The 16,074-nt window shown below is 39.4% G+C and overlaps 1 protein-coding gene across 4 annotated transcripts in view; it reads right to left on the bottom strand.

Moving 5' to 3' along the window:
- TRPC3 (transient receptor potential cation channel subfamily C member 3) overlaps window positions 1–16,074 on the bottom strand; it is a 78,184-nt gene that overhangs the window by 52,968 nt on the left and 9,142 nt on the right. For all 4 annotated transcript variants that reach the window (XM_055274676.2, XM_055274678.2, XM_055274680.2 and 1 more), the window contains exon 2: window positions 5,412–6,183. In XM_055274676.2, coding sequence (XP_055130651.1) covers window positions 5,412–6,183 — 772 coding nt within the window. The remainder of the gene's footprint in view (window positions 1–5,411; window positions 6,184–16,074) is intronic.

Raw genomic sequence — 16,074 nt, 5'->3', positions numbered from 1 at the left:
AGCACCTGGGCATGTGTTAGAAATGCAGATTCTCAGACCCCAGCCCACATGTCCTGATTCAGAAACTGAGGAAGGGCCCAGCAATCTTTATGTGTTTTCACACACCCTCCAGATGATTCTGATACATGTTATGTTTGAGAATAACTGGTTTATAGTGAATGTAGAGAGGTAGATGGATACCCACCTGTATACAGAGGGTTTTTTGTTTGTTTGTTTGTTTGTTTGTTTGTCTGAGGGCATATTATTGTGCCCTGCAGAACTAGAAGAAGAGAAATACATCATTGTATGTAATTGAATTCTCAAGGGTTACAGAATTCAGTACCTGAGAGAAAAATTTCCAGGCCACTGGAACTAACACTTTGCTAAAAATAATCCGTGAATCTTTAATTTCATTTGCATATTTATATACTGCCGTGGACTGCCATAAGGAAGTCAGTTGGTAGCATTCCTTGTTGCCTTCTGAATGGAGCTTTATTTCTAGTCCATTTGTTCTAATGAAGGTGTCAATGACCATCTCCTCAGAAAGTGTCTCATTTTTGGAGACCCCAGTTCTACTTTTATGACTTTCACTAAAATTCTAACCTATTAGGAAAGCTAACCAGATAATAATCTAATGTGAAACACTTGAGGAAAACAGAATTCCCCATTGTAACATGTCCTGAGACACTGTATGTGTCTATATAACTAAGTAATATTTGGCACAGCAGAATTACTGGGCTTCCAAAAATCATACTTTAAAAAAAAGATGTGAAAAATTCCAATTTTTTTTCCTTTAAATAATTAATGTGATTTGATGGGCAAAACCACGTCATCAGCTAAAATAAACAAGGAGAGACTGTTTAAAGTCTACACAGATTAGAATAGTTTCCATTTCAGATATGAGAAATTCAGATAAAGAACAGTTACAGTTAATCCTTTTCCCCTCATAAGGGAACAGATAAAATGAATAAAACCTCAATCTTTAGTTTCCATTCAAGTTGGTATCATGCAACTGATAAAATTAATAAAATGTTCAGTCTCTGGTTTCTGTGCAGAGTGTCAGTTAAATATCCATCTGCTTTCCATTCCTGAAAGACTAATGAAATATTTTATTATAGCATACAGAAGAAGTATTAAATCCATGCCTGTTTCCATATAAAGCTTCCCTTTTAATACCATTTTTTTAGATGAAATTTCCTCATGTTATTCTTCAGTTCAGACTGTTCTGTCAGATTTGGTACAACATAGGGTGGTCATTTCTCCATTGATCAGAAATAAAAAGAGGCTACTTTCCATGCTTTGAAGAAAACTTAGTACCCACATCTGCAGTAATACCTAAATAATGACTCATTATCTATAAAATTATGGTCATAAACTGTTTAGTTTTAAGGAAAGCTTTTTTTCACATCCACTGAAAGATCAATAAAGACCAAAAAAACTGATAATCAAACATGTTGCAAGGACAGCACTATTTGTTTTTATAACAATTTAAACATTTTCCACCTGAAGAAGTCTGTCGCCAGAGTGCAGAAAATAATCAGAGCTGGAGATACTGGTGATTTCTTTTGTTATAGTCATTGGATACCATTTTTTAAACCTGTACAGAGCTCCGTGGGAAAGATGCAGAACTCCAGCTAAGAACAGCCTCTCTTCAGCTGCAAAAGCAACCATCTATGTAAAGTCCGCATTGACTGTTAATTCCACCATGTTACTTCACAGATCAGACCATTTGTCTGGTCTACATTTTCTAATAATTTTATCTTAAGTTAGTTTTGCATAATGGTCTTTAATATACCACTCATCCATTACCACAGCCCTCCACAGTTAGCTGGTGGACCTACTGCACACCTTATAGAGCAGAACTTAAAACCCTAAGTATCTGCTCAAGCCAGAGGAAGAACAATGAAGTTCAGTCTTCATCACAATCTATCTACAGGTTCTGCACACTCCTTTTAATGTGTATGTTTAATTATCATTCTAATCCTTTTTTATCCTGAAGAGGAAAACTGAAATTCAACTCATAACAGGCTTGGTTCTGTCAGGCCCTTTCCCTAATAACAAAAGAGGCAAGTCATCATAGTGATTAAAAGCATACAGTCTGAAGCCAGACTTCCTGGGCTCAAATACTGCTTTACCACCTACTAGCTGTGTGATATTGTGGAATTCACTTTACCTCTCTGACATGAATAATCCTACCCAATATTGGTACTATGAGGATTAAATGCTTAGAACGTGCTTGGTACGAATTAGGTGCTAAGAAAGTGCTTCAATATTACCAGGTACATTATATTAGATATAGTACCTACGACTGGGACTCAAGACACTCAAATCTAGGCTTAACATATGAAATGTTGCCTATAGCCTTTGTTTTCTCTTTTACAAAATGAAAGATGATTCCTAGAGTATTTTCCTGCTATAAAATGTCATCTTGCTTTTGGATTATATTCATTTTTTTTCTTCCTCACAGCTGTAGTGTGATATAAGGTGAAATAGTTTTTTTACTTTAAGGAGAGGAAAACTGAGGCACAGCGAAGCAAACGCCTCTCCTCACTTCTTTATTCTTACAAAAAAGGTGCGTCATTGACTCAGTCAGAACTAGAAAATTTCAATTTGCGTTCTCACAGCTTAATAAATGACTGGCTTCCTTGCCACTGACATTTTGGAGGATTAGACCTAGAGTCTATCCTTCCAATATTCTGTTTCTCAGAATAGCTTCAAACAGCATTTGCACATCCAAAATATTTCTTTAATAACCTGTCACCGAGCTATCCTCCATTAATTTATCTAAATCTGTATCCTAGAATATTTGACCTCTTAGGGATTTGACCTTCATACGTTTTCAGCACCATGCCTACTGTATTCCTCAAAGAAATGTGAAAACTGCAGAGTGGCTAAGAATCTTCTCTGAAGCATCTAAACAATGGCAATTTCAGGGGTGAGATACTAGATATTATAGGCCGATGACAAGACAAAATAAATATAGGTGTCTTAAAAGGAAAAAAATCACCACTTTTTCAATAGGAAACTATTTTTTTTTTTTTTATTTCAAGGCTAATACTTTGAGCTCAAAGTCCCCATGGGAAGAATATAGCGAACACCATGGAATAGGGCAAATTAGGTTACCTGCTTGTCTCAGAAATGAGCTTCACTTTCGCTGCCCTTTCAGAGCTCAGAGTCTCTGGGTCAGTGCTATGAAAGCACTATTTTCTCTGTCTGTCTAAAGCCCTGACAGATGGACATGAACACGGGATAAGAGGGGAGAAAGGTGAAAGAAAGGCAGATAAGAAAGGAATAACAAGGACAGGTAAAAATGAGAAAGAAAAGGCACATTGAGTTAGGGGAGAGAGACATGAAGTCCTTGGAGACTATAATTTCTAAAGAACTGTCCTAATTTTGGCTCAGAGAGGGCTATCTTGCTATACAAGCACTTTCCATATGATCTAGAAAAAAGAACTGGGAGATTTAGATGATTTTTGCTTATCCTTATAGATATTTGGCAGCTTTATAGATGTTCTCTAGAATTCAACTGTGTTTTCTCTCTTTTTGCCTCTTTATTTGTGATATTTCCCCACCCCTGAAAGGTTATCAGAGGTGACTCTTTAAGTCAGAATAAGAGAGATTCTAAGCATTACCAATATGGACTTAGCCAGCTTCAGGGTAAAACTATGAATAACAAATTCTCTTACCATGGTTGCACTGAGCTGACGACTCTGGGTGGAATTGCAAACATCACCATCTTTAGTAAATTATTAAAACACGATCTTAGAAAATATTCTCTTTTATAGAATCTCTTGCAGACTTTCAGTATATATCAAGAAAAATGTGTAAAAACAAGATTTGTGTGGCCTTTGAAATAGTGGCAAATAAATATGTTTAGAATTATGTTTTAATTACTGTTTCAGAATAACAAAGTGATATTTACAAGTGCTTTACCTAAATGCTTTTCTACCATCTCTAAATGGAATTTGGAGTTTTCAACTTGCTCTGAGTTCTATCTAAAAAAAAAAAAAAAGTCATTTTGGGTCCAGGTAAATAAATCTTTTCAAATACCACATAATGAATCTCTTCAAAGGGATTAGATATAAGGTAAGACTTACTTTCTTCTTTGTATTTTCCCTTTTTTGGAAAATTTTTACAATAAATGTGTGTAGCTTTTACATCAGAAAAAAATTTTAATGGATTAACAAAATTATAGTAAGTCCAGATCTCCACTGGGACAAAATGAGCAATGATGGATATCCAGGGAATTTTGTGTGTATGGAAAAGGGATGGGACCACTTTCCCACCATTTTCTTGCAACACCGGGGCAAAGTATATTTTCTGTAACCTGAATTATATTGCTAGTTGCGTTTGTGTAAATCTCACTAACTATAAAAACCATATTTAGATGTGAAAGAATAATCACTTTTTCTGTGATCTGACACCACAACACTAAACTAAAAAGATTAACTTAGCATCTAGAAAATAATTCAAGGAATTGATGTCTACAATCATCTTTTTAGATGAGAAATGGGAGACAAGAACCTGCCAAAAACAGTCTAAATGATATTGATCAGAACTATGAAATACTCAGATTTAGTAGCTAGAACCAATCAAAACGCATAGGAGGAGGTAGCAACTGATTAAAAAATAAAATGATCTCATTAATATATAATTTTTATACAAATAAGTAATACTGCTTGATTGAAAATAATGTCCAGAAAAAAAAGTTCACTCATTTAAAAAATCCCTTAAAGCAAATCACTTTGCTGTCCTCATATTTCTAGATTGAACTGACATCTACGGCTCACCACTCTGAATATACGTTTGTGGAATTCAGGGAGAGGCATTTTGTCATATCAGTGAAGTGACTTTAACAGTATTTTTTATTGATCTTTTGACTTTTGATTCTAAAGGGATACACAAATGCTTGGGCCAATGAACAGTGCATTCAAAACTAATACTATCGTGGAGATGGAATGGGAGCTTGCTCCGTCCAGTCCACCACAGACCTAGTATTGCAGGACCTCCAGACACGGTACACTCTCTCAGGGGAAATAAAGCAAACTAATATTACTTATGTGCTACCATACAACTAACTACAAAACAGGAGAAAGGATTTGTAAGACAAAAAGTCACACCCAAACTCTCCTTTTAGCAAAAAGGGGAGAAATCTTGAGTTTTATTTAATGCTTACCCAGAACACAGAGAGGCACCATAATTATAGCTCTCTGATCCAGAATACTGGATCCCCAAAGAGAATTTGTCACAGCACCATCATTGAGAGGGAGAAAGAAAACATCAGATGAAGTCTGAATGACGCTCTCAGTCCCTCGCGATTTCACATTCACTGGGCAAAACCGAATGTGGAGCGAACGGTGGCAGAGCGGGCCAGGCAGCAGCGGGGAAGTAGGTGAGCACGCAGAGCAGCCGGGGTAGAGCGCAAAGCTTACCTTGAACTCCTTCTCTATGTTGGCCAGCTTGGCCAGCTCGTTGCTGAGCTCTAGGGCCGTAAGCACCGGGTCCTCACTGGACAATGAGAGGTATGCCGGGCTGGCCAGCCCCTTGTAGGCATTGATCCTCGAGCGTGAGTGGCTGAAGGAGTCGTGCCTCTGCTTCTCCGTGCAGTCCCCGCACTTGCAGAAATAGTCGTGGGGCCGCTCGATCCTGGCACCCTTCATCAGCAGCATGTGCACCACTTCGTATTTCTGGCAGTGGGCCGCCAGGATGATGGGGGTGATGTCCGGCGAGAAGCGCGTGCCGTCCTCGTCGTAAGCGTAGAAGTCGTCGTCCTGCAGCTCCTGCTCGCAGGGGCTCAGAGTGAGGCGCTTGCTGGCCGCGAAGCCAGGGTGGTTGAGGATGGCCTCTACGATGCGCACGTAGCCCTTGCTGATGGCGAGCAGCAGGGCGTCGCCAATGCGCGCCAGGTTCTCCTTCTTGAGCAGCAGCTCGGTCACCTCCAGGTGCTCGTTGCCCACAGCCAGCTGCAGCGCGTTCTGGCCCATGTAGTCCACGCAGTTGACGTTCAGCGTCTTGGACTCCTCCAGCATCTTGCGCACCACTGGGATGTTGCCGTACTCGGCGGCGTCGAGGAAGCGCTCCTCCTCGGCGGTGAGGCTGGTGCCGCGGTCATTGAACATGAAGGCCGGGCCCCTGACAGCCTGGCGCCGGCCCTTCTCCCGCATCACCGTCATGCGTCTCAGGGATGGGCTTCCCTCCATGGACCTAATCAGTAGCAACGATAAAACAACTGTAGAATATTAGGGCATATTCCTTCCTTTCACATGTCAGGGCCCTTTCTGCAAACCTCTGGCTGCAAGGGCCGGCTCAGTTGCTAGCGACACCGTTGCTAACTACTTGCCTGAAAATGACACCTGTGATCTAACCCTGGCTGCTAGATCCCAGAAGGGAGCCGGTAGCCCTTCAGAACAAAAGCTCCCGTTCTCTAGAAAATGATATTCAGATGAAATAATAATAAAAATTTCCATATACCCATGCCTTCCTTGTGACCCTAGTAAAGATGGAACTCATCGTACCTTCCGCTCTTAAAAGTCTTGGACATTGAGGCTTGCAGGTACTTGACATTCAAGTACTAGGCTTGAAGGCTAAGGGAAGTTAATTTTTTAAAGAATGAGGCCAAAACACTCCTGCCAAGTCATTGCATCCTTTTAACTAAATAAAATTATTGACCCTCAGCCCCCTAAAAAAGCACAGGATTTAGGCCAAGTATCATGTTGCAGGATCTTAGTTTCATCTTTTTCTCTTTATTTTAAAATTTTTGTTTATTTAAATACTTTTTTAGAGACAGGGTCTCTGTGGCCCAAGTTAGAGTGCAGTGGCAAGATCACAGGTGCAGCCCTGAACTCTTAGGCTCAAGAAATCCTCCACCTCAGCCTCCCAAGTAGCTAGGACTACAGGCACATGCCACTTGCCCCCACACCCTCCACCTCATATGTTTCTCTTAAGGGGATTCACCCATCCCCAAGTTATAGGATTTATCTTTTCAAAGATGCAGACAAGATTTAGCAATTATAAAATTTGAGCATCAACCTAGATTGATTTTATTGAAAACAACTGTGTCTTTGTAATAAGAATTATTTAATTACTAGTATTATATATTTGGCTCTTAGAACTGAAAGGATAAGGTTTGATTATGGTTTAAAAATCACTAGAATTACTTTGTGAGTAAAGCAGCTGGGCACTAATTGTACATCCAGATCAATGCGCACTGAAATCCTAACACAACCACATTCGTTGAGATTTATTTAGCTGCATTATCAAAGTTATGTCAATTGATGTGTACAGTGATTTGAGTTCACATCTTAATTTCTGTGATGTTAGGTAAATAATTTCATTTCCTTGTGCATCCCTATGCCAGGTATAAAATCGAATTTTATAAAGTTTTCCAGATTTTCCTCATGAATAAAAAGCTTTTTCAGAAATTCAGAGTCTCTGAAAAACAATGCTAAATAAACACTTTTAACATCGTGACTATAATCTTTCAATAATCTGTACAATATTTTGGTGGCTATTAAAATATTGCACAAATATTGTATAAATCTGTATCTTACCTTACCCAGTTACACGTTCAAGACAACTTCCTTTTAAAAATCTGTGATTTTTGGTGGGATGAATTGTACCAAAAAGTACCAGATAAAAGCTTTTTCCACATTACTGACTTTTGAAGCAAATAAGTCAAAGTTAAAAGTGAATGGCTAGAAAAGAAAATGCTTTATTTCTAGAATATATATTCCAAAAATACCTCCCACCATTGAAAAAACTGTATTCGTGGAGTCAGGAGTTGAAAATTAACTAGAGAGGACACTGGCCTCCCTGGGTGCCTGGGGTGGATGACTAAATTGGGAAGCTTCCCAGGCAAGAGGAATCAGAGGCAGCTACCAGTGTCCACTTGGTTTTCAGCTCTGAGGGCCTCAAACAGAGAGAGGAGCACAGAAGCCACTGGCAGAAGGTCTCCCAGATAGGGACTAAGGCAAATGTGGCCAGGCAAGCCTGACTCCATAGAGGTATGGCAACTAAAGGGGTCCCCAGAGAGGATTGTTGACTTATGCAAGGACACAGCACTGTGACTGGCACCCAATTCTAATGGCTCAAATAGTATCAAGTGATCAACTTTTAAAAATTAAATAAACATATTTTATATACACATACGTGTTTGTAGCAATTTCTAGAAATCAACATATGAAGCTTTTGAAGTTATATCTGGACTGGGACTAAGAAGTCATAGAGGAAGGGGGACTTTCACTTTTCACTTATACCCTCTTGCATGTTTTGAACAGTTTTAACCACAGTGTGAATCTCTTTATTAAACATAAAATTAATGTTTTAAATTTTTATTTATTAAAAATTTTATTTTTTATTCCTTAGTTGACAAAAATGTTAAAATGTAAGTATTTATTAGAAACCATTACATTATAATCTTTCTGAAGTGAAATAAATGTCCTGTGTTTGGCTGTTATGAGTAGGGTATGATGTGTAGGAGAGGGTGTAGAGTAGAGTGTATGTGTGGTATGTGTGGGAGACAAGGGAAGGGTGCAAGTCTGAGTTGGGGGACATGTGTGGGGTGTGTGTGGGGTGTGTGTGTGTGTGTGTGTTGGTATAATAATGACTTTTAGGTCATCATATACTTCAGGCATAGAAGAGAACTTTGTTTCAAGACCAAACTCTATGACAAGGATTTTAAACAAATCTTGTAAATATTATAGTAATAAGTATGTTTTATGACTATTAGTGGTACTGACTTCATTGGGTTAATATTTTTATTATTAATGTATGAACTGATATTCTTCAAATGGCTAGAAATTCCATGTTGTATAAAATATTATATATTGATGAGAGGAAACACATGTGGAGTATATATGTCAGAATTTCAATACTCAGAGGGGTTATCTTTGGGAAAATAAACGCTTATTAAAGTGTCACATCTTGGTGGAAAGGCTTTTAATTTAATGATTGCTATCTACTGGGAAAAATCACTTATAAAAATCCTACTATTTCTCCCAAAAGACACCAGGTTGAGAATATTAGGACATCATTCTTTCATCAATATTTCCTTTGTATTTCTTAGTATTTTAAGTTTTTTCTTAATACTTCTTATTCCTTCAAAAGCTATACGTCCATACTACATATTTGAACTGAAATGTCTGATTTTAGAACAAGTCACATGTCATTTTTATTTTGTCTTTAAAAACTTCTGACACTGAGAAGTCAGATATCTCAATTAGAACAAATTATACTGTTGTTTCAAAATAAAAGAGCTGACTTAATATCACTCATCTTATGATAAATTCACAAATGGAAGTGTCTTTTTGTTAACTTTCCTTATAGTACTAAGATAAATTTCATGAATCTGAACTGATGGAACGAGTCAATATTCACATCATCCACAATGCATAAACATAATCTCAGCTGGCCTTGACAATGTATCTCTTCTAGCATGAAAAATAAGGAAGGAATGTGGGTGAATAGGAGAGAATGTTTAACTCTAGTAATGTTAACACTAAAATTATTTTGCCAGGAATTTCCTACCCTCAGATCTTCATCCAATGGGTCATTCAACACTGCGAGAGTGCATTCTGCCGGGACTTCTTTCTGGTAAAAGCACTGGAGTACCACTGACCCGCACATCTATGAGGGCCACGTTTAAGCTCCTCTTAACTAATACAGATAGCTAGTAACATCCAATTGCTATGGACCAAATTGTGTCCCCACAAAATTCATATGTTGAAGCCCTAACCCTTAATGTGACAGTCTTTGGAGATGGAGCCTTTGAGAGATTATTTTGAAATCATAGGATCATAAAGATAGGGCTCTGATGATGGGATTAGTGCCTTTATAGGACAAGAGGGCTTGCTCCCCTCACCCTGCTACCTCCTATGTAAGGAAACATTGAGAAGGTGGCCACCTACAAGGTACCTCTCCAGAAACCGAACATGCTGGCACCCTGATTTCAGACTTCCAGTCTCCAGAACTGGAAGAAAATAAATTTGTGTGTGTTTTTTTAAGCCACCCATTCTATGATATTTTGTCATGGCAGCCTGAATGAAGATACTGACAATACCTTTTAAGGCAAAACTTTTTTTTTTCATGCTTTTTGGGATCCTAGAATTTGTCCAAACACTTAAGCAGATGAAAGGCTCTTCAGAGAAATATTGTGGTGGAGCCATAGGGAACCCTCTGCTCTACTCTATTCAGAAGCTAAAATACAAGTAACACTCCTCAGTTTTCCTAACTTTGCTATCAACTCATCTGACCTCCAACGGGGTTTCTCTAAGTGTGACCTGAGTACCACCTGCCTCAAGGTCACTTGGACTGCTTGTTGAAATCAGATTTCTGGGCCCCATTCAGATGAACTAAATCAGAATCTCTCACGGTTGGACCCTGAAATACGCACTTTAAATGAAAGTTCTTTACAATTCCTGGGAACCTCCAATATAAAAATAATGGAGCATCCTGGATCAAGGACCCCCGACTATGAGGCCTTCAAGCAGTTGTCACTCTGCTCCTGCCAAAAATGAAGTTGAAATAATATGTTCGAGCAGCACGGGCTAAGGGACAAGCAGCCTCACATTCATTTAGTTTCTCTAAACTTTATTAACTATTTAAAATTTGGTCTCCAGGAAGCTATTTACCTAAACCACAGCACAGCAAGTAGGCAGCCTACAGAAATGCCCTCAGCAGTGACTATTTAATGTCAAGACCTTGCTTTTACGAAGGAGTGATATTTTTAAAAGGTTATTGTATCTTTTCAAAAACAAGGAGTTAAAGAGATTGTTCACCATAGTATTCTTTGTACCTTTTATGAGGATTAAAGTGCCAAAGTCAACCTATAATTGCAAATCAAGAAGCCTCTCTCTTCAGATAAGTTTTTGTCCTTTAATAATAAAAACTGTATAACCCTCACTCCCCTGCCCCCCTCTTAGGGGGACTGCTCAATTGTTATTACTATCTTATTCCAAATTTCTGGCACAGTCTTTCTCCTTTTTTAAATTATTTCTCACACAGATTTAAAACCAAATATCCTATATTCCATGTGTTTTAAACCTGTTTTAAGTTATTTCAGACAGAGTCTTACTCTGTCACCCAGGCTGGAGTGTAGTGGGAGGATCTCGGCTCGCTGCAACTTCTGCCTCCCGGGCTCAAGTGTCTGAATTTATTTAAAAAAAAAAAAACAACCCAGAGTATTAATAAATACCCTCTCATATATGCCACTACTGTACATGTTCATAGATAGTACAGTCATGTTTTATTTATCATTATCCTCAGAGTTCTACCCAGTGCTCCATAGAAAATAAATATCAATAAATATCTGTTTAGTTGAGTTTCCAAATCTCTTCCTAGATCCCATCCTCTCACCTGACCTCAGGTCCCACACGTACTGTGGTCTGTCACCTGGTTACGCTAAAATGCCCCAACTCACCTTCTTCCTTAAAGCAGCTCCCACTCCTAACATTTGCATCGGAGGCTGATTATTCAGGTTTAGAAATTTCACGGTCATCTATGACTCACTGTTTTGATCATGTCAGTCACAAAGTTCTAAAGCTTCTGCTTTGGAATGTTTCTTGTACTGAATGCTTCCTTCCAGTTCTCATTGCCAGCACCAGCCTCCAGATCTTTATCAAGTCGTAGCTGGGTTGTTGTAACAGCTTCCCAGCAGAGATGGCATGAGGGAAGGCAACTAAACTTTTCTGAGCACCTCATATGTATGTAATGTTTTCAATGCACTATCATATTTAATTCTCATAACAGTACCACGAAGCAGGTATAATTTTCTCTGTTTCATAGATAACAAAACTGAGCTCAAATGAAATTGCCAAAGGTAACACAAATTGTAAAATAACGAAGAACTGGGATTCAACCTGGAATCTGTCTGACTCTTATTTTCCATTGCCTCCGGCTGTACCTGATTCTCCTTTTTACACATGACAACCATGCCCAGCATCTTGCTGTTCGTAAACTCTGTTTTCACCATATCACACTTCTCTTTAAAAAAAAAAAAACAGGAAATCATTACTAACCACCCTACTGCTCTTTTCATCAGTGGAGACTCGTCTGTATGACTTTCAGGGATGGTCACAGCCCACCCCACCCTGCCTAGCCAACCTTCCTTCTCTTGTTCCTCAGATTCATTCTTCACTATCCTGTAAACATATTATTCTGCTATTTCTGTACTGCCAAGGGGTACTCCCGTACTATGAAGGACATTTGTTGAAAATATATTAAGGTGCTCTTCTTTTTTGCCTTTTCAAACACAGGATCTTTGCCCTGGTTGACTCAGGACAGCTCTGCCTGGAGGGTGGGTGGTACAGTATAGAGTTGGGTGGGTGTGTTCAAGGGGAGTTCGAGAAGATACATTTTACAGGAGTGATAAGAAAAGGATTATGGAGAAGTTCAGTTTCTTACAAGAAAAAAGTTATGGGATTTTTCTATTTTTACTGAATGATTTTGAGGATTTTGCAAGCAGCATTTGAGAAAAGGGAAATTGTCTAATGAAAAGATTTTATCAATTCCTTTATTCCTCTAATTCATCCTGAAGGACCCTGATCATAAAGTGCTCTCATCATGCAGACAAGATGGCTCTCCCAGTTTTGACAGCAAAGCCGTGATGCTTACTGTTCTGGGAGGACAAATAACAGAAGGGAAGTAAAAGTCAAGATGTGGATTCAATAAGGTGAGGAAGTACCTTAAGTACTGGTTAAGTAATGGAATGCTATGGGAAAAGCAAAGATCCTTCTCAAGCCACCCTCAGCTCCCCTGCAGTATGGACCCTGCTATGAGAGCCAGGTAGCCTGCACTAAGGCTTGGGACAGACTGCTGGTGCTGTAAGCTGGATGGAGGATGTTGCAGGTGCTGGGATTTGTAGCAGTGGGAGCTGAACTGAAACCAAGTACTTGAGGGAGCATATCTGGGTTTCTAACAAAAGAAAGTCAGCCAAGATCCAGTTACTTCTGCTGACAAGCAGCACTCAAGTAGACATAGAACAGTGCCCAGAGACCAGAAGAGTTAGAGGACACTAACTTTTTCCCCCTCCAGGGACACATAAGCTCCCCTCCCCCAAGGGCCAGATGTGACAGAGAAGAGCAGGAAAGCCTGAGCAAGTTTATCCAAATAAACATTTACTTTATAGTATCGAACTAAGATAAAAGAGGTCAGCCTCCCAGCCTCTTTCTGCAGTGTGCTGAATGCTCGTAGACAGGCCACTGAGACTCTGAGCCCTTTTGAAGATTGGGGGACAAGAATCAGGAAGCAAAAGCCACTTCCACACCGGCTCAAGACATGGGGAGACACTGTCCTAACTGACCAAATCCCTGCAAAATGTAGAGCAAGCCTTCTCTCCTTGTCAATTCACATAACTGCTTAATTGCTTAATTGACTTAATTACTTAATTTATTGATTGCACTATTCACTTGTTGAGTATCTGTGTAGTAAGCAAAAACAAAACAAAATTTAAAACACTAACGTGAACCACAGATTGGGCATTTAATTTTTTCTCTCCTACTCAGTAGGTGGGAGGCTCAGGAGACAGACTTTTGTTACAGGCAGATTACAGGAGCTACACGTTGCTGCCCATCCAAGTTGTGAATGATTTCTTGACCCTTTTACGCCTACCTCCGGGATGTTCCTCTTATGTTTCCCTCTCTGAACATACTGTTATTTCTGCTCTTTGCCAATTCAAATCCTTCTTACCATTAGTGGTCCAGTTTACATTACACTTCAGTATACAGAGGGTCAAGTTTCACAGGGCAATGCCAATATGACCCACAAGATTCTGTTCAGTATGAAATGTTGAGTCTTTTGATCCTTTCTGAAGCCATTCCTGACCACTTCAGCCCGAGCTTTTGTAATATAGGTAGTCTACTCATAAATATAGACACTTAATTTTATCTCATCTCCTTGATTTTTGTCTCCTTGATTGTTGTCTCCTGTGACACTCATGTCCTCAGTTTAATTGAGGATAAATGTTTTATGCTTCTTATCTTATGTTTTATTCTTGATATATTGTCTCTACTGTACCTAATACAATGTAGTATATGTTCAAAAATACTTGGCAATTGATACTAATTCTGCAGATTAAAAGACTTCATCAGAATGCTACCTCCCTTAAGGTCACTGAGGAGTACAGAACTAGAAGATTAGAGCTCAGAGGTCTTCTTCCTGGCTACTTTATCATGATGCTGCTAGGGAATAAGAAAATGAACAACTGGTTATAAATCCAAGTATCATTATCAAAATGCATGCCGAGCTTATGTGTTGGAACATTTTGGTTCTACAAAGAACAGCTTCTAACATGGCTGTTTGGGTTGAATCACAAGCTCCTTGGCACGCTGCAATACAGGAGCATTATTAAGGAAGTCACTTCAAATCCTTTATTGAATGAGGTAAAGATTAACCAACTATTCCACCCCCGTAGCAAGCAAGCGAAGTAAGAACACCATCAATGTGAGTTGAGTTAATGAGAATGACATCCAAAATGTTTGGATGGAGCAGTTCACCACACTGAAGAAAGTGACTGTGCTGACCAGCCAGGATCCTGTGCATCAGTTTGTGAAGGGCAAGAAGAGCAGACGGAGCCACAGAAGATAAGTAGTGAGAAAAGCACAGAGGTGGGGGAAAGTGTTAGAGAACAGCCACCATGTTAGTTACACTATGGAGATGGTGATAATTGGAAATGGTAATGAGGGTGGGAAGCAGCAGGTACTGACAAAAGACAAGAAAGTCAGAGAAGAAAAGTCAAAAAATAGAAAAATCCCATAATCTCCCTGGCAAGCAGGCACCTGTCAGTCAATGTGGCTACCTCTGGAGACATCTGACATCTACACAGTAGGCTTATGTGTATGTGGTTCGAAGGAGGAGACAGAATCTGACAGTCTTAATAATATCATCAAAAACCCACATTTTGAACACCTCTTAATATATACTTTTTGGAGGGGAAGAAGTGGAGTGGGGACACTCTGAACCCCAGTACCCGTTAAGTACACCAGCATGCAAGGCTAGAGAAAGCTAGCCCATCAGTTAAACTGTCTAGTTAGAGGGTACGTGGCCACAGGTAGTCCACAAGTATCTCATACCTACTTCTCAGCCTGCATCTACCTACACATCATAGAGCTCAGTAATACATTGTCACAGTAACAACCAAACCAGCAAGATAAGGTGCTTCACTGAAGAAAGAGGAAAGCGCAGATTTCATTTCTAAAGATTCTCATCATTCCCACCGCCTCCCTGACACACACACACATAAAAATTTAAAATATAAACATTCCAGCACTTATAAGCCCAGAGAGATATTTAGGTCTCCACAGTAATGAATTCCCTGATAGTTTCTGTTGGTCTGCATTATATTCAGAATTCTTCATGTATAATTTTAATAAATCTTGGCCAGGCATGGTGGCTTATGCCTGTAATCCCAGCACTTTGGGAGGCAGAGGCAGATGACTCACTTGAAGCCAGAAGTTCTAGACCAACTGGGGCAACATAGTGAAACCCCATCTCAACTAAAAATACGAAAATTAGCTGGGCATGGTGGTGCATGCCTGTAGTCCCAGCTACTCGGGAGGCTGAGGCACAAGAATTGAGAATGGCTTGAATCCGGGAGTCGGAAGTTGCAGTGGGCCAAGATTGCGCCGCTGCACTCCAGCCTGGGTCACAGAACAAGACCCTGTCTCAAAAAAAAAAAAAAAAGAAAAAGAAAAGAAAAGAAAAAAACAAACTTAAAAACAATCTATTAGATATATGCTAATTTTGGCATTTGCCCTAATGACTGTCAGAATCAAGAAGCTGTTGTGTATTTAAGGAGAGGAACCCTGGTCTATCTCCACTGCTTTATCTCTTATTCTTTTCATGAAAGCATGAGTAGCTCTTTGCCAGATTCCTCAGCAGCTAAAACCAGAAAAGCAAACAGCTACCTCACAGTGCATTGTTCCCTCTAAAAGTACACTGGAGCAGAAGTGAGGACCCTTAGCCATTGCCTGCATGACTTTTTGGTAATACTTCTTAAACGTATGTGCCCAAGAAAGTACTCAAGCAAATGCCTTCTAGAACTTAGCTGTTTGTGCTTCTAGGAACTGTGTTTTGTGTATAACTCCATTAAACCAACTACTG

Source organism: Symphalangus syndactylus, chromosome 4 (genome assembly GCF_028878055.3).
Source record: "Symphalangus syndactylus isolate Jambi chromosome 4, NHGRI_mSymSyn1-v2.1_pri, whole genome shotgun sequence".
In the NCBI taxonomy this organism is placed as follows: Eukaryota; Metazoa; Chordata; class Mammalia; order Primates; family Hylobatidae; genus Symphalangus; species Symphalangus syndactylus.
This window is presented reverse-complemented; position numbering and strand designations above follow the sequence as displayed.